The sequence below is a fragment of the Tarenaya hassleriana genome, unplaced genomic scaffold (genome assembly GCF_000463585.1).
Source record: "Tarenaya hassleriana unplaced genomic scaffold, ASM46358v1 Cleome8, whole genome shotgun sequence".
Taxonomy (NCBI): Eukaryota; Viridiplantae; Streptophyta; class Magnoliopsida; order Brassicales; family Cleomaceae; genus Tarenaya; species Tarenaya hassleriana.
Window position 1 is genome coordinate 2,397,339 of NW_010970490.1, and position 21,185 is coordinate 2,418,523.

Sequence of the window (21,185 nt, forward strand, 5' to 3'; positions counted from 1 at the left end):
ATATTAATAAAGCTTCTACTTCTTCTGCTTACTTGAATGAGTCAAGATTATGGCATGATAGATTAGGACATGTGAATCTTAAGTTTATGCAAAGATTAATGTTTTTTAATCTACTGCCAAAATTTAAATTAGACAAAGACCACAAGTGTGAAGTCTGCGTTGAAGCGAAATTTGCTAAGTCTTCGTTTAAAAATATTGAACGAAATATTGAACCTTTGGAATTGATACATACAGATATATGCGATTTGAAATACGTGCAAACCAGAGGCAATAGAGATGTTTAATCTCTATAAAAATGAAGTTCAAAATCAACTTGGAAAGAAAATCAAAGCTTTGGGAAGCGATAGAGGAGGTGAATATGAGTCGCCTTTTGCGCAATTGTGCGCAGATCATGTCATCATCCATCAAACTACAGCCCCTTATACGCCAGAACAGAATGGCATTGTTGAACGCAAGAATAGAATGCTGAAAGAGATGATGAATGCTATGTTAATAAGTTATGGATCTCCTCAAAACTTGTGGGGGGAAGCAGTGATTTCTGCTAACTTTGTATTAAACAGAGTGCCCCATAAAAGGCTCGACAAAACACCCTACGAGTTGTGGAAAGGTAAATCACCTAGCTACAAATACTTGAGAGTATGGGGTTGTCTTGCTAAGGTTCCTATCCCTATTCCTAAACGAACTAGGTTAGGACCAAAGACAATAGATTGTGTGTTTGTTGGTTATGCACACAATTCGAGTGCTTACCGATTCTTGGTGTATAAATCAGATAATTCTGAAATACATGCGAATACAGTCGTTGAATCAAGAGACGCTTCATTTTTTGAAGATGTATTTCCCTATAAGACTCGGATAGAATTAAATCTAAGTGGTATGGAATCTCAAAGAATTCATGAATCTTCTAAGCAATTAGAGGAAGAGGATGAAGAGCCTAGAAGAAGTAAAAAGACAAAGAAACCTACTTCTTTTGGTTCTGATTATCTAACGTTTATGTTGGATAAAGAACCACAGACATACCAAGAGGCTATGTTATCTCCCGAAGCTCCTTATTGGAAGGAAGCAGTAAAGAGTGAGATTGAATCAATCCGACAAAATCACACTTGGGAACTTGTGGATCTTCCACAAGGATGCAAACCATTGGATTATAAATGAGTCTTCAAAAGAAAGATGAAACCGGATGGTTCTATTGAAAAATACAAGGTGAGACTTGTAGTCAAAGGCTATAGGCAAACTGAGGGTGTCGATTACTTCGATGTTTACTCTCCAGTCGCTCGGAAAACATCCATAAGGTTTATTATAGCCTTGGCAGCCTTACATAATCTAGAATTACATCAGATGGATGTAAAGACTGCATTTCTAAATGGTGAACTGGAAGAAGAAGTATATATGCTTCAACCTGAAGGGTGCAGAGTGCACGAACAAGATGAAAAAGTGTGTAAACTTGTGAAATCCTTGTATGGACTTAAACAAGTTCCGAAACAATGGCATGCGAAGTTTGATAACGTAATGCTTTCAAATGGATTTCGAGTCAACGAGGTTGACAAGTGCATATATGTCAAAGATAACGAGACAGAATTTGTGATTATCTGTCTTTACGTAGATGATATGATCATCACTGGTAGTAGTGATAAAGTGATTAAATCTACGAAAACTATGTTATCAATTTACTTTGACATGAAAGACTTGGGAATAACAGATGTAATACTTGGTATGAAAATTATCAAGACACAAGACGGTTATGCGTTATCCCAAAGTCACTATATAAAACAAATCTTAGAGAGATTTGACAAAGATGGAAATTCTGTGGCCAGAACTCCAATCGATGTTAATTCTCATTTGAAAAAACATCACGGTGAGGGAGTTCAACAATTAGAATATTCCAGAATCATAGAAAGCTTGATGCATCTTATGAATAGTACAAGGCCGGATATTGCTAATACCGTGAATAGACTTAGCAGATATACGAGCAATCCAAGTTGTGATCATTGGAAGGTCATAATTAGACTTCTTAGATATCTAAGGTATATTGAGAATTATGGACTGCATTATACAAGATATCCAACAGTATTAGAAGGATATTCTGATGCGAACTGGATCTCAAATTCGAATGAGAATAAATCCACAAGTGGATATATATTCGTTGTTGGTGGAGGTGCTATTTCGTGGAAATCCTCTAAACAAACGTGTATTGCAAGATCCACTATGGAATCTGAATTCATAGCTTTAGACCTTGCTGGTGAAGAAGTTGAGTGGCTTCGAAACTTTCTTGAGAATATTCCTATATGGCCTAAACTTTCTTGATTTGCAAGACTATTGCTTTGTTGTTGAAAGAGTCCTCCTTGATCATATCCACAACCATAAGAGACTTTATAGCCCACTAAATTATAATAATTTCTATTTATTGTAATAACAAGTGTAGTCATTAGTGGATTAGTGGACTAATGAATAATTGTGTTGGCGTTTTTTATCCATTAGTGGGCTAATAAATACTTATTACCATATTTTTATTTAAGTATAATATATACGTTTTAACAGCCGCGTATATTTCTTCTTTATTTGTCATTTTCTTCTTAATTTTCCATATTTTTAATTTTAATAATTAAATTACTTTTTTAGGATGATGTTAAATACGTTTTATCAAAAAAAAATTTTAACAACTAATTTGAAAGTTGAAACTGCATTAGCAACGTTGATGAGGACAATTAAAAGAATTTTAATTAATATATTTATATTAAAAATCATACATTTTAAAGTTATAAAAATATTAGTTTCCAGAAAAAAATTCTTCTAACAACAACATTGTAGATCGAAAATAGTAGTTTTTCATATGATCCAATATTATGTATGTTTTCAAAATTGTAGCGCATATATGTATGTTAATTTGTTTAAACTATATTATAAATATTTTTATTGAAAATAAATAAAATAAATAAATCAATAAATTAATAAAATAAATAATCAAATACAAAAAATAATAAAAGATATATATAGAGAGAGATACATATATACATACATAATTTATATTTTCTTTAAATTTTCACATCTATTATTGTATATGTGAAATCATAAAGTTTAGGAAAAAAAATTACTATTAAAACATTTTTTACTTCGAATATTAGCCACAATCATGTACCAAATTATAAAAGCTATTGAATTACGTCTAGACACACATATATACACGTAATACGGTACAAAATCTACCTGATAACAACTTAAAATTATGTCTAGATTCAAATACATAATCGTATGTTACAAACAACTTTTTCATTGATAGAATAGCAAACAACTTTTTATTTGTGTAACCGTTCTCTTAATGTATTTAAGATCATTTTGTTTTTATAATTATAATAATTTATTGGTGTTTTTTTTATATCATGACCTCAAATAAATTTTAAATATAAGTGTAATCAAATAAATATCTCAATAATATATTAAACTAAGATCAAAATAGTTTTTTAATACAATAAATTGAATCATTTTTTATTTAAATATTTATTCACATTTCAACTCTTTATTTATATAAAATATAATCTGATTACTCATTTTTTGTATTATATGTCACATTGTATTTATTAAAAAACATGTTTTAATTAATTAAATGACCAATAAAAATAAAAAAGTGTCAGGTGTATGATGAGTTGGATGTTTAGGTGGCTTTACTACATGTCTTTAAATTTCTTTATTAATATATATAGATTTTTTTTAATTTTCGATGATCGAAATTGTTAATTTTATTTATCCTTATATAATCTGAAGCACTTCCCTGAATAAAACCAGAAATATGACGATATGTATATTTAAAACTCACATCAATATCTATGCTACAGGTTTATATGCCAAAAAATGACAAAAACTTATTTATCGAAATTAATTAAATGTATTAATTTCTGGAAATGTTTTGAACTTATATTAGGCTCACAATCAAAATGCGGCCCAATTTTGAAACTTTGTTTTAAGCCCAAATTAATGGGCCCAATAAAAAACTAATGGTCGAAAAGCATAAACAAAGTTTCAACGGATATATTATATATATAATTACAATTTAAACAAATTTTAACCTTGGGAATAAAAATTGACAACGGCTAATTTTCAAGGATTAAATTTTGGACATCCCAATTTAAAGTTTAAATTATGGTAAATATTACATCCAAATGTATAGGGACACACAAAAAAGAAAAAAAAAAATTATGTATATATGCGTACATATATAAGAAATGACGTCGTGCCTTTTTGATCTTTTATTTCTTGTTTCTGAAAGGCGACAGCCATTTTTGTTCGTTAAGGGCTTCACTTCTCAGCAAGAAACGCTTTCGCCGGCAATCTTTCAGTCGCGACGGTGCGGACGGGTCGGATCTCCGTCAAGGTAAAGCTCCAGTTCTTCATCTTCTCCGCCGGTCTCTGTTCAATTAGGGTTTTGTTCTTGGCTCTCGCCGATTTGCTCTTCCCTCGCGAAGATCCGCTAGCTGAATTCACGGCTAAGCGTTCAGGCATAGATTTCTTTATCCTATTTAGGAACTGAATCTCGTCAAATAATCTGTCATCTGTGTTCCCCGTCCGCATCAAATTTGAGGTTTTCATTGCTTGCTTGTACGAAATTCTTACTCCCGGGAGAAGTAGCTGGGTAAATAACTTTCTTTTTTCGCTATGATAGTTCTTGATATTGCTCAGTTAAACTGAGTGTGTAATTCTTTGTTGACTCTTCTGGCTTTCTCAAGGCTGTTTAAGTGTGCTGTCGAAGCGTGCAAGAAGTCGAGGCAAAAAGCTGGTTTATCCTTTCATAATTGTGGCTACCGCTGCGATTTCCTCTGGGTTGCTTGGGCTTAAGGTCTCAAAGTCAAACTCCTGCCATCTGTTGTTGTCTAGTTTTCTTGGCCGGTTTCCTCCTTTGCCGTCATGTCTATTATCTTTCTTTTCCCGGGAAGTTGGATTAGGAATACAGGAGCAGTTTTGTTATCTCTTACGGTTTGTGCCCGCGTGTGTGTATGATATATACTTGTCTGCAATATGATGCAGGAGTCTTTCACGTGATGTACATTCTGGTGTAACTGTATTAAGATGGCATCTCCACATAATATTGAGTTGGAGGCAGCAAAGTTTCTGCACAAGCTCATTCAAGATTCTAAAGATGAGCCTGCGAAGTTAGCTACAAAACTTTATGTGGTATGTGTGGAATGAATTGACTTGGTGTATGATTTCTCTGTGATTTTACAAGCTCTAATATTGTGCTCTAACTGCATTTATTCTCTTGCGCTGATTTAGATCTTGCAACATATGAAAACCAGTGGGAAGGAGCATTCAATGCCATATCAAGTCATATCGCGGTATCATTATTTTTTTTGCTTTTCTCCTGCCCTTACCTTTCCTCACATACACTCTAAACAGCTTATCATCATGCTTGATAGAACTTCTGTACAGGGTTATATATTATGCTGCCAGAATCTGTGATATCTTTTGTGGATGATTTACTTGATGCAGTGCATGATATGACCACATTCTTGCACAATCACAAACTGGGTGCAAGTTTCACTTCTTCTTCTTCTTCTTGAACTTCTCCAATTGTGGTGTAGTCATTTTTAGTGGCTAACTTCTTCTATTATGCTTGATTATTATGCCCCTTGTCATCCTAAAGTTGCTTTTCACCCTTTGGAAAGTGTCGTTGTCCATTTCTTTTATGTTGCTTTTTTCTGATATGGTCTTTTCTAAATTCCAAGGGCCATGGAGACTGTTGTGAATCAACATGGTCTTGACATTGAAGCTTTGAAGTCATCTCGTATTCCTCTGGCTGGTGGAACTCAGATAGGTGACTCTGCTTCTGCACATATGGCAGGTATAACAAATTCGTAACTTTTTGCTCTGCATGTTGTTTATTGAGAGGATTTGATTCTTGCTTGTTATTGAATGTGTTTCATTTATATTTGAATACAGGGTCTTCACAAGTCGCTGGTGTTAGCAATGATTCCAAAGCAATTTCGGTTGAGAATGAGATGTCAAAATATGATGCATTTGGTAGGCAGCTTGGTGGACCAATCAACACTTCACAAGCTTTTTATCAAGCTTCTGGAACACGTAGTAATACATCCTTTGATCATGAGAGTCCATCCAGCTTCGATTCTAGGTCAGCGAATTCCCAATCCCAAGATAGGGGTGAGACAATGAATAAAAAAGATGTCAAGTCAACTGCAAAGAGGAAAAGGGGTGAATCATCATTTTCATCAACAGAGCTAAATACAAACAATTCTCAGCAATTTGATACTCACAGAACAGTCGATAATCAGAAGGGAAAAGTAAGCAAAGTGGAAGTGCCTGGTAATCTAGGTAAGGATATAATCAGCTTCAACATTTGCAATATTTGATATTTTATGTAAGTCAAACGATTAGTCTTGGTTGTGGATTTTTTGCAATTAAAATTCAGGTGATATTGGAAATTTGAATGTAGGTTTGTCATCAGATGCTTACAAGATTCCTCAGGTATATTCCTCAAAACTATTGAACTTTTTAGATACTCTAGATTAAATTCATAATATCTGCATAACATTTTTTAAATTGCAATAATATTATTGTGCTTCTCTAATGCCTTAATTTCTATTACAATAGGACTTTCCATTGACCTTATTCAATGTGCGAAAATCCTTAAGCTATAACCAGGAGAGATAATGTGGCCACTAGCACACTTGTTTGCCAAAGAATTTAGTTATCTTCTCCATATCGCTCTTTCTTCACACACGGATATATATATATAATATTGTTTCAATATTAAAATATATCAGAAATCTACTCGAGGTTCTCATGTTTTTCCAAATGTTTTAAACTTTATATGTTAAAAGTGTTTTGCTCCATTTCTTTTTTCGTTTTATTTCATATGGGAAATATGTTTTTCATATTTTCAATATTCCCACGCTGCATGCTATTTTTTTATAACAGGGTGGATGGCAAAACAGTGAAGGCACAACAATTAGACCTCCAGGACTTAGAGATACTGGAAAATCTATTGCTCCAATATTACCGCCATCAAGTTCACCTTTCAAAGAGCAACAATTGAAACAGCTCAGAGCCCAATGCCTTGTCTTTTTAGCGTTCAGGTATTCCAGGCTCTTCGGGCCTCTTGTTTATCTTAAATCAGTGCACTCATACCAATTACCCCTACTTGACTTTATTCTTTTAGAAATGGTTTGATGCCGAAGAAACTGCACTTGGAGCTCGCACTTGGAAATGCTTTACCAAAAGATGGTAACTATTTACTCTCTTATGTCGCCATTAACCTTTTCTGCATCCTTCCCTTGAATTGTAATCAGCCTGCAATACAGATGGTTTTCGCAAAGAGCTGTTTGACCATAAAGGGAGAACACAGTCTTCTGGTGAATCAGGTAGCATTCCTGAAGTCTCCCCACCTTTGTCAAGAATGGATAATCCCACCGGAAGATTGACCGACATGGACTTTGCATCAAAAGAAGCTGAGAGATCAAGATTAGGGGACAAAAGTTTCTCAAATATTGCATTTTCAGATGGACAAAAGCTTCTTTTGGCATCTAGAAAACCAGACTCACAAGTGCCAAACCAGGTTGCTGTTAGTCATCCTGAGTTAGCATCTTCTTCAACTGGTCTAATCAAACATGTACCGCTGGAGGTCATGAGTCGGGCAGGACTTAGCAACCGTAGTGACCTCCCATCTTCAGCTGTTCAACTGGATGAATTTCATGCTACAGGTGAGTGTACTGATTTAGATAAAATTTCTGATAGTAATTCTTCTTCCTTTTTTAAGTGGAGAACTACTTTCGCCAATCTAGTGGGTAACTCTTTAAAAATGGACATATGGCAGATCATGAGGAAGGCAACATGCAATCATCTCCGAAGTATACAATGTCACAGAAATGGATTATGGATCAGCAGAAAAAGAAACTTTTGGCTGATCGGGGTTGGGCTCTAAAACAGCATAAAGCAGATCAAGCAATTGTGGCACGGTTCAATAAGTTGAAGGTTTGTAAAACTCTCTCTCTCTCTACTTGAGATGTGGTTATGGCCTTAGTAGCTTTATGTTTTTGATGAATGATAGTGATCGTATACCATTATTGAGGATGCATTATGCTTTTGTCTTTCTTCGTGGTCTTACTTCTCTGCAATTTATCTTGTGATAGGAACAGATCAATGATTAAATTTGAATATTGGATTCTATATATAAATGGCAATGTAATTGTCATCAGGTAAGTTCCCAGTCTACTGGAGGTTTCTGTATTCTGATTTATTTTAGGAGCGTTTAAAGTGAGGCTTTTTTTTCCCTTCAAGTTAATGTGGTAGATTGACTAGAAGATATGAACTATTTTCAGGTCTGCTGTGAATCTCTAATTTCCCTGCATCTTCCACAATATGTCAGAGTTCTAATTGATTATTTTATAGCGTTTATAATGTTGTATTTGTGATGGGTTTCTGCATCTTTCTTCTAATTTGTTATAATGTTCTATTCATCGGTTTCGAAATTGGGATCATTTTGCTGGATTAGTTTTCGTGATTGCCTTTCTTCCAATCTGTAGGAATCTGTGAGTTCATCCGAAGATATATCTGCAAAGACCAAGAGTGTGATAGAACTAAAAAAGCTTCAGCTGTTAAATCTTCAACGGCGTCTGAGGAGGTAATTTTACTTTGTTATGTTCTGTTTGAAACTTACTTCTTTCCACGTGAAGGTTCTGGTTCATATGACCTCAAGGCTTGTATGACCGACAATCCTAGCAACTCAAGTTAACTGGACATCCAACTAGCTATCCTTTCTTTTCGTACAACAGAAGAATGTATTTTTGTTTAGTATGCATTCAAAACGTCTTATCCTTTCATACTTTATCTCCCAGCTTTTCATTCGTTATGTTGTTTAATTGAAACAGTGAGTTTCTCTATGACTTCTTCAAACCGATTGCAACTGATGTTGAGCATCTGAAGTCTTATAAGAAACATAAACATGGCCGGAGGATTAAGCAACTTGAGAAGTATGAGTACAAGATGAAAGAAGAGCGGCAAAAAAGATTCCGTGAGAGGCAGAAGGATTTCTTTGGGGAGATAGAAGTGCACAAGTATGTGCCATTGGCTTACTGTTTGATCCTTTTGTCTCTTTGTCTCTGTTTCTCTCTCCTTTTAGTTCTGTTCTCTCTTTGCATAGCCAAAAGAACGACAGTTGGTTTTTAAGTTAATCTAAGGTTTATTTAAAATAAATTAAATATTTAATCTTGCTTGAAATATTACCTTAGGGAAAGGGTAGAAGATTTGTTCAAAATTAGGAGAGAAAGGTGGAAGGGATTCAATAGATATGCAAAGGAGTTCCACAAACGAAAGGAACGCATTCATCGGGAGAAGATTGACAAAATTCAACGCGAAAAGATTAATTTGTTAAAGATTAATGACGTGGAGGGTTACCTACGAATGGTGCAGGTTTGTTTTCTGATCCAAATTTGGAAGTTTTGGGGTCATATAGCTTCTTTTATGTCGTGTTATTGGCAATGTTTGCGGATATGTAGGATGCCAAGTCGGATCGAGTAAAGCAGCTGCTCAAAGAGACTGAGAAATACCTTCAGAAACTTGGATCCAAGTTACAGGAAGCAAAATCTTTGGCAAGGTGTTTCGGAAATGAGGCAGACGATACACGTGCATCAAATGTCTTCGAATATGAAGCTTCTACTGAAAATGAAGATGAGGGTGATCAGGCAAAGGTAAGTCCATTTTACAAATTTCTCCAAGCATACACATTTGTTCTGTCTTCCATATTTTGTTCTCATGGTTACCTCTCTGCTTTACAGCACTACCTGGAAAGCAATGAAAAATATTACATGATGGCTCACAGGTAATATTGTTTCCTCCTTCAATTACTCTCTAAACAAATACTTGCGACGTCTGAGCTTTTTCACTTTCTGATATATATGATTATAGATTGTCAAATTTCTGTCGTATTTTTCCCCAAAAAGCTGGTTATTTTGTATGTAAGTTTGAGATACTGTGAGAACTCCTTTCTTCAATTATGTTACTTACAAAGTAGTGAGACTGCAGTATAAAAGAGAATATCACTGAGCAGCCAGCTTGTCTGAAGGGTGGAAAACTAAGAGAGTAAGTTGAATGTCCCTGCCACTTTCTGCCCCTTGTAATTACGGCTTATAGTTGGTAAATACCTGACCTGGAATATTTACGATTCCAAAATTGACGTTCAGGTATCAAATGAATGGTCTAAGGTGGTTGGTTTCACTGTACAACAATCATTTGAATGGCATTCTTGCTGATGAGATGGGTCTCGGGAAAACTGTCCAGGTGTTAACCGCAGTCTGATTAATTGAAAATGCACATATGTGTTTTGAATTGCTGATATAGATGCATTAGTTGCATGGGTTGTAACGTTTACCTTTTTGTAGGTCATTTCTTTGATTTGTTATCTGATGGAGTCAAAAAATGATAGAGGTCCATTCTTGGTTGTTGTACCATCCTCGGTTCTGCCTGGCTGGGTGTCAGAAATCAACTTCTGGGCCCCAGGGATTCATAAAATTGTTTATTGTGGGCCTCCAGAGGAAAGGCGCAGGCTATTCAAGTACTGAGAGTTACACTTCTTTTTCTATCAGTCTTAATATCTCAGATGTGTAAGTTTTACTCGCCTTTGTTGCAGAGAGCAAATTGTTCATCAGAAGTTCAATGTTCTTCTGACAACATATGAGTATCTAATGAACAAGCATGACAGACCTAAATTAAGCAAGATCCACTGGCACTATATTATTATTGATGAAGGACATCGCATAAAGAATGCATCCTGTAAGTTAAATGGAGACCTGAAGCACTACTCTAGTTCCCACAGGCTTCTGTTAACTGGGACTCCATTGCAGGTCGATTATTTTCCTTCTCCTCATTTTCAATATTGATGCATGCTCTTGATTTTACTTCCATCTTTTCCTTTTCTTGCTATCTGCTTACTTTTGGTTCTGTTCACCATCTCGGTGTTTTACTTCTCTTATAGAACAATCTGGAGGAATTGTGGGCTCTGCTTAATTTCTTGCTGCCTAATATATTCAACTCATCGGAGGACTTTTCACAGTGGTTTAACAAACCATTTCAAAGTAATGGAGATAACTCTGCTGAAGAGGCAAGTGATTGATTGTTTATATTATCCAGTTAAAAGTGATATATTAGTGTTTAAGACATCATATGTTTCTTATTTTTAATTATGTGTTTGTGGTTACCCATCCAATTAGGCGCTGCTATCAGAGGAGGAGAACCTTCTGATCATCAATCGGCTTCACCAAGTTCTTCGACCTTTCGTGCTGCGACGGCTGAAACATAAGGTTCATAAAATTGTATATCTTGTTTCATAAGCTACGACACATTATATCATTCCTTTTTCGAATTCCTGATCTAATTTTAAGATTTTACTTCCTTTCTTTTTAATATATTTGGGATGATTGCAACATTGTCAGTATTGCATTTGTTTTTCAATATGGTGTTGAAACGCAACAACCTTGCCCCAAAAAAATGAATATAACATCTGAGTTAATTCTTCTAAAATTTTGTTCACTATCCTGACGAATTCTTGGCTAATTTGTTTTGGTAGGTTGAGAATGAACTTCCTGAAAAGATAGAGAGACTCATACGATGTGAGGCTTCTGCATATCAGAAGCTATTGATGAAGAGGATTGAGGAGAATCTTGGAGCACTTGGAAATGTGAAGGTGACATCACATGCTCTAGATGTGTCAATTTGTGATACTGTTGAGTTATTGCTTTAAGTTTATTTTTAATGACAGGCCCGTGCTGTGCACAATTCAGTAATGGAACTTCGAAATATATGCAATCATCCATATCTTAGCCAACTTCATGTGGAGGAGGTATTCTACTGTTTTAAATCAAGAACTCTTAGTATATCCAAAGGATTCTGGCAAGTGCACCACGAGAGATCCTAACAAAGGGCCTATCTGGGATCATTTTCTTTAGGTCAATAGCTTAATTCCTCAGCATTTTATCCCTCCAATTGTGAGATTGTGTGGGAAGTTGGAGATGCTGGATCGACTTTTACCCAAACTCAAAGCAACAGATCACCGGGTATTGATTTTTTTTCATCCTCTTATCATGATAATACAAAAGTTTTGATGATTCGAGACCCTAAAAGAAACAGTTGGTAATATGAGCTGGATGTCTACCTTTCTAATAGCATCAGAAAATATCCTACATTGCCCCCTTCTCCTCAGGGAGTAGGATATATTTATAATGAGGGGTTATTTTACTGGTTACACGTGCAAGATGCATTGTTGTTTTAGAACCTAGCAAGGGTAAATGTCCTGCTGGCCTTTCTAATCCAAGCATGCAAACTTTTTCGAGCTTGAATTCCTGCAGGTTCTTTTCTTTTCCACAATGACTAGACTTCTTGATATTATGGAGGATTACCTCACCTTCAAGGGTTACAAATACCTGAGGCTGGATGGGCACACTTCTGGGGGTGATCGTGGAGCTCTTATTGACCTTTTCAACCAACCAGATTCCCCATTTTTCATATTTTTGCTTAGGTGATGCATAATATTTCATTGCCGAGTTTCTTGTAGCGCTTTATTGAAATAGTCTGAGTTACTGGTTTTATTGTTTTTGAATAGTTTGGGAGTGGAGCCAATCATAAATGTCACTGAAAGGCTTTTTAGTGGTTAGGCTAGGGTAATTGTATAGTTCATAAAGATTTGGATGTTATCTCTAACTCTTTGATGGGAATTCAGTATACGCGCTGGTGGTGTAGGAGTTAACCTTCAAGCAGCTGACACTGTAATATTATTTGACACTGACTGGAATCCCCAGGTTAGTCATCTCTTATCCAATCGTAGTTGTATGCTTTGCAGATTGATTAACTTTGTAAAGCTTTTGTCCTTTGATTTAGGTTGATCTGCAAGCTCAGGCAAGGGCTCATAGGATTGGTCAGAAAAGAGATGTTCTGGTCCTACGATTTGAAACGGTATGAGTTTCTTCTTTCTTGTCTTCAGATAATTGAAAACATATGTCGAAAATATTTGTGTTGTGAATTGTTATACCATGTTTTATTATTTTCATTATTGCGATATGTAGTCCACTGACTCTAAATCTGTGGGCATTTACCTCAGTTGAAACATGTAGCATGTAAGGAACAATTAGAGTATCCTCTGCTTTTGCAACGTATATATTTGTCTGCCTTTCCCCTTTCCACTATCATGTACACTTTTTTGTTTTCCTAGAAATATTTTGTGAACTTTGTAAGTTTCTTTTTTTCTTATTCTGTATATTAAGGTCGATACCGTCGAAGAGCAAGTAAGAGCTTCAGCGGAGCACAAACTTGGAGTTGCTAACCAGAGTATTACCGCTGGCTTCTTTGACAATAACACAAGGTCAAATGAGAGATGTCACTTTTATGCCTAGAAAATGTTGATGGTTAACTTTCTAAACGTATCTCTTTTATTTTGTTATAGTGCTGAAGATCGTCGGGAGTATCTGGAGTCCCTCTTACGTGAGTCAAAGAAAGAGGAAGCTGCTCCAGTTTTGGACGATGATGCCTTAAATGATATTATAGCTCGAAGGTAGCCGCTGCTTATAATACTGTACTCTAACAAGGATTTCTGGACTGCTGCACATATTTACTTTTTTAGTGGGATGTGTCTCATGGATTTCAGCATAGTGAATTCATTTCCATAGAAATCATCCACTATGATAGATTTAATTCTTCTCCTCTAGAATGACTGGAAACTGGTTCATTCCATGTATACGTTATTTATCAGCCTTTTTTAGTCCTATCTATGCATATGAATTTTTCCGTAAGAATATCATCCTCAGCTGTTGTCCTGTCTTTGTTGAATGGTATGGCTTAGCGTATGTTTAACATGGCATATACAATCTTCATGCACCTTACATTTGGACTTATATTACCAGTTCTAACAGCTTATTTGTCTTTCCAGTGAGTCAGAGATCGATATCTTTGAGTCAGTTGACAAAGAGAGAAAAGAAAATGAGATGGTATGCTTGTCTTAGTTACTTCAGTGTTAGTTTAGTTTCAAACCTTTTTTTCCACTGAACACCTCTGGTACTGCAGGAAGAATGGAAGAGTATGGTGCTGGAGTCTGCTTCAAATAGTAGTTCAACCTCTATTCCACCTTTACCCTCGCGGCTTGTGACTGAAGATGACTTAAAACCATTTTATGAAGCAATGAAACTAAATGATGTACCAAAGATTGCTATAGAACTTAATGTTGGAATGAAGAGAAAGGGTGGCTACCTTGGGGGATTTGATACTCAGCAATATGGAAGAGGGAAACGGGCAAGAGAGGTATGTCTAAGTGTTTTCTTTTCACTTTACAATAATCACATATGATATCCCACCAGTAGTATTTGGCCTTCTCATTTGATGTATTGACTAATGTGACACTTTTATCAGGTTCGATCATATGAAGAGCAGTGGACAGAGGAGGAGTTTGAGAAGATGTGCCAAGCTGAATCACCTGAGTCTCCCAGAGGGAAGGAAGAAGGAAATGCAAAGAGTGTGCCAAAGGATACATTTAATGTTCCAACTGTGACCTCTGGCAACACAACAATCCCCACACCTTCTACCTTGCCAATGACTTCACAATCTGTGGATCCTCTACCGCCACATCAGGAGCAACCACCACTAAAAGAAGCAACACAACCTGTCAAACGGGGTCGTGGACGGCCAAGGAGAGCTGATAAGACTTTGACTGGATCAGTATCTCCAGTTCCAAGCGGGACACAGGCAGCAGGGGAGTCTAGATCATCAACAGTAATTGGTTCTGATTCTGTGAACCTTGAAAGAAAGCAGGAAACAGATTTGCATCCTAGTGCAGCTGTTCCTCCCGCTTCACCTGATTTATCTGCTCCTCCTGGTTTTCAATCATTTTCTAGTGCCAGTTCTGCTCCGCTGCCAACTAGAGGTCGGGGTAGGGGAAGAGGCAGGGGGCGTGGAGTGGGAAGGGGAAGGAGATTGGATAATGCCTCGCATGCTGCTGACAGTTGCATAGGTGCTGAGACAAGGATGAATCCTCCTAGTAGCCTCACGACTGGAGCTGTTAGAGCTCTTGCTAGTGATCACGGGGCATCAAATTTGGTTACTGTTCCCGTTTCCTCGACTGAGACTGTTGCGGGAGTCCACCCTCCTGGTGCAGGCAGCACAAATCCTCAGGCTGTATGTCCGGTGGAATCCTCTCCTGCTACATCTTTGCAGGAGTGTGGCCCTCAGTCCAGACGAAACAAATCAATCCCAGCAGCAGATACTGACCTAGATGCTCCACCTGGTTTTGATTCAGGATCCTGTGCACAATCACAAGATAGACCTGCAGATTCAACAGGAAGAGCAACTGCTGTAACAAACAAACCTGATGTTCTAGATGCTAATCCTTCAATCAGTTCCTTGCCTGTTCGTTCTAAAGTTGAAGGTACACATTCTGTGAAGAATCAAACCTTGCTTAAACCTGCTTTGAAATCCTCAAGCTTTGCCCTCTTGTATGTCTGTTGATTTGGCTTATGCGATGCTCTACTACTTGTATTCCAGGTACCATGCCTGATAGGAGGCAAGGCCGGAAGATGCAAAGCAGAGAAGAAACTCCTAGACGCCGCGGAAGGAAATCGAGTCAAGTGTCATCTACTTCTGATGGCTGTTCTGCACAGAGCACAAGATTAACACCACAAACAGAGGTCAAGTCTGGTGATTCATCAGGTAGCAAATCTATATCTATTGGAAAGAAGCATGGTGTTGTTGCCCGAGAACAGCCCCCTTCCAGTCAGTTAGCTGCACCTGACTTGCACTCTTCTGGTAGTGTAAGTCAAGATGCAAGAAGAAGAGAAGCTTCTGGTGCTCCTGGTTCTGGTAGGGTTCCAACTGCTGATGTAACTGATGTTGCCCGCGTCATGAAAGAGATATTTTCAGAGACTTCTCTGTCGAAACCTAAAATTGGGGAACCTTTCGAAACAGCAAGCACAAATGCACCTGATGTACAATCCATGGGTAAGGTGGATTTGCATTCTGTTGAGACCAACAAGGCAGATAAGAAAATGAAAGCCGCTGGTCCAAACTCGGATGTTACGTCTGTTACTGGTGTGTCAGTCAAAAAGCAAAGATCTGAGCCTTCATTGATGATTGATGAGAATGTCAAGCCTTCCGTGGACTCTAAGGCTACTGTTTCTCAATCTGGTGATATAACACTTCAGAGTATTATACCTGCGGACTCTAAAAGCCCTGTAAATGAGAAGTTGGTCGTGGGAAACACAGAAAGCCAATCAATAGATTATCAAAGTGATTTTCATTTGCAGAGGTCTTCAGCTTCTGATATTGATTCCTTTGGGACTTCAACCCGGGCTTCTAGTGAAAAGGAAGAACTACCTAGAGCATCTGCTGTTGTTCCAAGAGCAGCTGAGATGACTGAAAATATGGTTAAACAAACCTCAGGCAAATCCTCAGTAGCCTCTCCTAAACGTCCTGTTGATGATATTGAAATGTCGGCAATGGCTGCAAATTCTGATGGAATCTTTTCCACAAAGCTTCTGTCCTTTTTGCAGCCGTCAGCATCAAGTGAACAGGGTTCTCCCAAGAAAAGTGAATCTCTTGCAGATATGCATGAATCTTCTCCTGCTGATTCAGGTACTCCAGGAACCAAGATTATTTCCACTGAAGTTGGTGGTGGTGCCAGCAATCACCCTGGAATTAGCACACAGATACATGAAAGTTCAGATGATTCTCCAACTAAAAGTACTTTAGAGCCAGGTGTCTTCATATCCGGAAACGAGCAGGGAAAAGGATGCCTGGCATCTAATTCTGATTATCTGAAGAGCATCAAAGATTCTGCAAAAGAGGATGCCTGTTTGCCAAGTCAGGGGGAAGATATATCTGTGGGAGTTGATATGTCTTCAGATCCTGCTGGTTCCAGTGAGGGAGTTCCTTGTGGACTGGCTGGATCAGTTCCTGTATGTCACACTTCAAATCCTCCAACTGCTGCTGATTGTAAAAGCTTGGAAATTCCAGCTACTGAAAGCACAAAGAAAGAAGGCGTACCTGATCGTTCTGCTGGAGAATTATCTGCTGACAAGAATTTAATGGCAAAGGCTTCTTCTTACCATAAGAATTCAGAAGTTTTATGTAGCCTCAGTAAGGGTGGTAAACTGGTTTCAGATATTCCTCACCCTGTTTCTGGTGACTCTTGCCATATGGATGTAGACGTGGCCGAAGAAAAGGCATCGTCTTCAAGATGCCATACTTCTGAGGCTATTGCATCTGAGTTTACCGGCGCAGAATCTCTCCCAAAAGGTGAAACAATTCTTCCCATGGAAGTTGCAGTCTCTACTGGTGAAAATCTTGATGTTGATGAAAGAGGAGTTAATGATTGCTCAGTTGGGGAACTTTCTGACGAAGAGAATCCTAAAGAACAAAGGGATTTGAATTCGAAGGTCGAGGCTTGTAAGTTAGAGGCAAACTCTTGGGTATCGCAGGTACATCCTAAGAAAACTGATGGAGATTCTCATGTGGATGACAAACCCTTAGAATTTGCAAAACTTGTAGTTAAAGATGATGATGCCCAAAGGAAAAGAGAGGAAAGTTCGCAGTGTGAGACTTACGACTTGGAGCCAGGTTCTGCTGAAACTCAGTCATCTATCCAGCAAATTGATGAATTGCCTACTGTTGTAGGTAACCAGGAGAATCTCATTGGCAATGATCCACAGCCACCGGTTGAGATTACAGACTATGACAACTCTGTGTCCCATATTAATAGAAATTATGATAGTCCTTTGACTGAATCAGCCGATACCAGACAAGACCCAGAAGAAGCTTTTTTGACACAAAGTGTTGATAGTTATAAAGATGGTTTGGGAACAGAAGCTTCTTACACACAGATGGAGAAGGTCGATGACCGCAAACTCCAAGTGGGTGGATTGATGGAGATTGAGGGGCAGAAAATTCTTCCATCCAGTCTATGTAGAGATACTGTCAGCCTTACCGATAGTGAGAGGATCAATGATGATGAAGGAAACGAGTCACCTGAAAAGGGTCTTGTTTCTTGCCCAGAGGAGGTGGCTGAGCATAAGGGATTTGAATCTGAAACGCATGATTGCTCACATGCAAGTCATGTCGAGAGAGCAGATGATCTGTCTGAGAATAAGACTGATGACGGGAAAATGCACGTCTCATCTGATCAGGCTTCAAATGCATCACATGATTTAAAACCATCCCACCCTTTGTCGGAGGAACAGACAGGTGCTTCCCAGGATGGCATGATAGTGCCTCAAACATTAGCAGAGAACAAGGGTGGACCTACAACTCCTGTGGAAACAACCCAGAACATAGCGGCTGAAGAAGATCAGTTTCACGATACTCTGCCAGGAGAGGAGCCAAGAGAACTGGTGGATGAAAAGAGTGAGCAAATGGATATCGTGAAGATGATTGAAAACTCTGGGAAAGCTCTTCAGTCTCCATCTCCTATCGAGTCGGAGGATGAGAAGGGCAATAGCTCGTCGCAACATCACCTGTGTTCAAGCTTAGAAGTTGTTATATCAGGGGGTTCAAAGGCTCAAGCGGGTGAAGGGTCTGTTGAATCTGGGTGTCAGACAAGTACTACTATGCCTTTAAATACGTCAGTTGAGAAAAAGGCTTCAGAGGATCTGATTATGCGAGAGGAGGAATCCAAAGATCCGGAATCTGGCAAAAATGGTGATACTTGTGAAACTGATGTATCCGAATGCTTAATTCGAGCCTGCGAAGAAAAGTCAACTCGTCATGAAACTGATGTATCCCATGTGGCTGAAAAGGCTGCTCCGTCTCCATCTTCTACACCTAAGCCGGAGGAAAGTCAAACTACAGAGAAAGAACATGCCGAAGCTGCTGAACGTCAAGTTGATAAGATAGCTACTAAGAGATTGATGGAACCAATGGGAGATGCGGTTATTGATCTAGCCAACAAGGATGCATCTTGCAGCATGATGGAACCAGAGGAGACAAAGGAATCTGAAACTGCGGCTGATATCAATGCGCCTGAAATTGCTGCGGAGGGCACGGACTTTTCTTCTTGCCCGAAGATGGAAGAAGAGGTTGAGAATTCATCGGATGAGGCAAACAAGTTTAAAGGTGAGGCCAACCATGAAAGCATTTCTGTTCAGCCGGAGTATCTGTCAGGGAATCCAGTTGCAACATTGGATCCCACACCGATAGAAGAAGAAAAGAAGAAGATTGACCAGCCTGAGGGTAAAATGGCAGTTGGTGACCTGGGGGGAATGGAGGAATCAAAAGCTTCCACGGTTAGGTCAGATGACGAAGCCAATGACAAAGACATCTTTGTTCAACCGGAGCATTTGTCTTCGAGTCCCAGTGAAGAGAAGGAACGCTTGGAGTCTCAGGAAAATGTAAACATAGGCTGCTTGGTGGAACCACAAGAATCAAAGATACCAGAGATTGGATCAGACGACAACAAGGAAAGTGAAACCAGAGATGAGGACATTTCAGTTCAACAAGAGGACCCATCTGCTAATTTTATTGCAAGTTCTACGCCAACGGAGGAAGATATGAGTGACCTGTCCAAGTTCATTCAACAAGAGGATGCATCTGCTAATCTTGTTGTGAGTCCTACACCAATGGAGGAAGACGAGACAAGTTTTGAGTCCGAGGAAAATGTAACAGTAAGATGTTTGGAAGAACCTAAGGGCTCTGAGGAAGAAACAGATCACAGTAAAGTTGAAACCAGTGAGGGGGATACTTCTATTAGACAAGAGGATAAGACAAGTGACCAGTCCGAGGAAAATGCAAGTGACCAGTCTCAGGAAAACGCAGTTGGCGGTGGTTCGGAGGAACCAGAAGTTCCAAAGGACTCTGAAGCTGAATTAGACCGAAGAGAAGGCGAAACCAGTGACATGTACGCTTCTACTCAACAAGAGTTTTCATCTACTAATCTTGTAGCAACCTTGTCTCCTAAACCAATTGAGGAAGAGAAGACAAGTGACCAGTCTCGGGAAAATGTAGCAACGGTGGATGGTTTGGAGGAACAAAAAATGCGGAATGGCTCCGAGGCAGATCAGAGGGAAGGTGAAACCAGTGACAGGGACATCTCTGTTTTGAAAGGGAAACCATCTGAGAATCTTGTTGAGACACTGAATCCTACACCAATGGAAGAAGAGGAGACAAGTGACCAGCCCAAGGAAAATGTAAAGGTGGGTGAACCAGAACCAAAGGGGTCCTCCGAGGCAGAGCAGAGGGAAGATGAAACAAGTGACTGGGACATCTCTGTTCAAAAAGAGGATCATCCGTCAGGGAATGTTCTTGGGACTGTGGATCCTACACCAACGGAGGAAGAAAAAACTAGTGGCCAGTCCCAGGAATATGTAACAGTGGAACCAGAAGAACCTAAGGAATGTGAAACTGGTAACAACAACGACATCTATGTTAAAAAAGACAATCTTTCTGTGAATCTTGCCGGGGCACCAACAGAGGAAGAGGAGACAACAACCGAGCAGCATGGTTTAGAAGAACCAAAGAGCTCTGAAGCAGATTCCAACGAAGGTGAAACCAGTGACATGGCCATATCTGTCCAGAAAGAAGATCCATCTCCAGATCTGGTCAAGACTTCGAATGCTACACCAGCAGAACAAGAGAACATAAGCGGAAAATACAAGTGTGGGCCATCTGGAGGAACCCGAAAAACCAAAGAGCTCAGATAACGAGGAGGATCGTGCAAGTAAGCAGCATGAAATCGACGAGTCACCACGAGAGCTGGAAAAGGTTGAAGTCGAGGCAAAACCCGTGTCTTTCCCTGCAGCAGGAGACTCGGATCAGTTGCATCCCTCCTCGGGCACTGAAGACAATACAAAGGATGAAGTGAAAGGAGAGAGGGAGACTGATTAGATTTGTTGAGTAATATTGGGTTGTGTTTGTATCATTTCGTAATGTCTTACAGATGCTTTAAAAGTAACTCTATTATATTTTTGTGATGTCTGAAGAAATATATTAGCCCGTATATGAAGGCGTTGTATCACCTAAATATGAAAAATATAAACTTTCCTAACTTTAAATGTTTGTGTTAGATGTTTGCGCTGGGGGTTTTTTATTTCTCGTCAAAATGACCCGTATCCTAATACCTTTGTTGCAATTTGTAAATATTATTTATACATATAAATATAGTGCGTGAAAGGTCATTTATTCACCATATGTGCAGTGCAGGTGATATTCATTCACTATCTTAC

General features: G+C 38.5%; 1 protein-coding gene across 5 annotated transcripts; it reads left to right on the forward strand.

Annotated features, from left to right (window-relative positions):
- Nucleotides 1-4,252: 4,252 nt before the first annotated feature.
- On the forward strand, nucleotides 4,253-21,031 carry LOC104802562 (chromatin structure-remodeling complex protein SYD-like). 5 transcript variants are annotated; one of them, XM_010526213.2, is made up of 34 exons: nucleotides 4,253-4,363; nucleotides 4,716-4,825; nucleotides 5,014-5,160; nucleotides 5,260-5,321; nucleotides 5,712-5,827; nucleotides 5,926-6,315; nucleotides 6,413-6,468; nucleotides 6,922-7,079; nucleotides 7,163-7,227; nucleotides 7,293-7,703; nucleotides 7,817-7,974; nucleotides 8,526-8,623; nucleotides 8,871-9,056; nucleotides 9,231-9,411; nucleotides 9,498-9,689; nucleotides 9,777-9,820; nucleotides 10,024-10,080; nucleotides 10,182-10,278; nucleotides 10,380-10,552; nucleotides 10,628-10,841; nucleotides 10,973-11,098; nucleotides 11,208-11,297; nucleotides 11,564-11,680; nucleotides 11,756-11,836; nucleotides 11,943-12,050; nucleotides 12,342-12,511; nucleotides 12,713-12,791; nucleotides 12,871-12,945; nucleotides 13,254-13,351; nucleotides 13,433-13,540; nucleotides 13,916-13,973; nucleotides 14,050-14,283; nucleotides 14,392-15,403; nucleotides 15,520-21,031. In XM_010526213.2, exons 3-34 carry the CDS (start codon nucleotides 5,056-5,058, stop codon nucleotides 20,661-20,663), a joined length of 10,263 nt encoding a protein of 3,420 aa, XP_010524515.1. In that variant the 5' UTR covers nucleotides 4,253-4,363; nucleotides 4,716-4,825; nucleotides 5,014-5,055; the 3' UTR covers nucleotides 20,664-21,031. The 5 variants fall into 5 exon arrangements, with proteins under 5 accessions (XP_010524515.1, XP_010524518.1, XP_010524519.1 ...); XM_010526216.1 differs by having other exon boundaries at nucleotides 7,305-7,703; XM_010526217.1 differs by having other exon boundaries at nucleotides 6,437-6,468.
- Nucleotides 21,032-21,185: the final 154 nt, after the last annotated feature.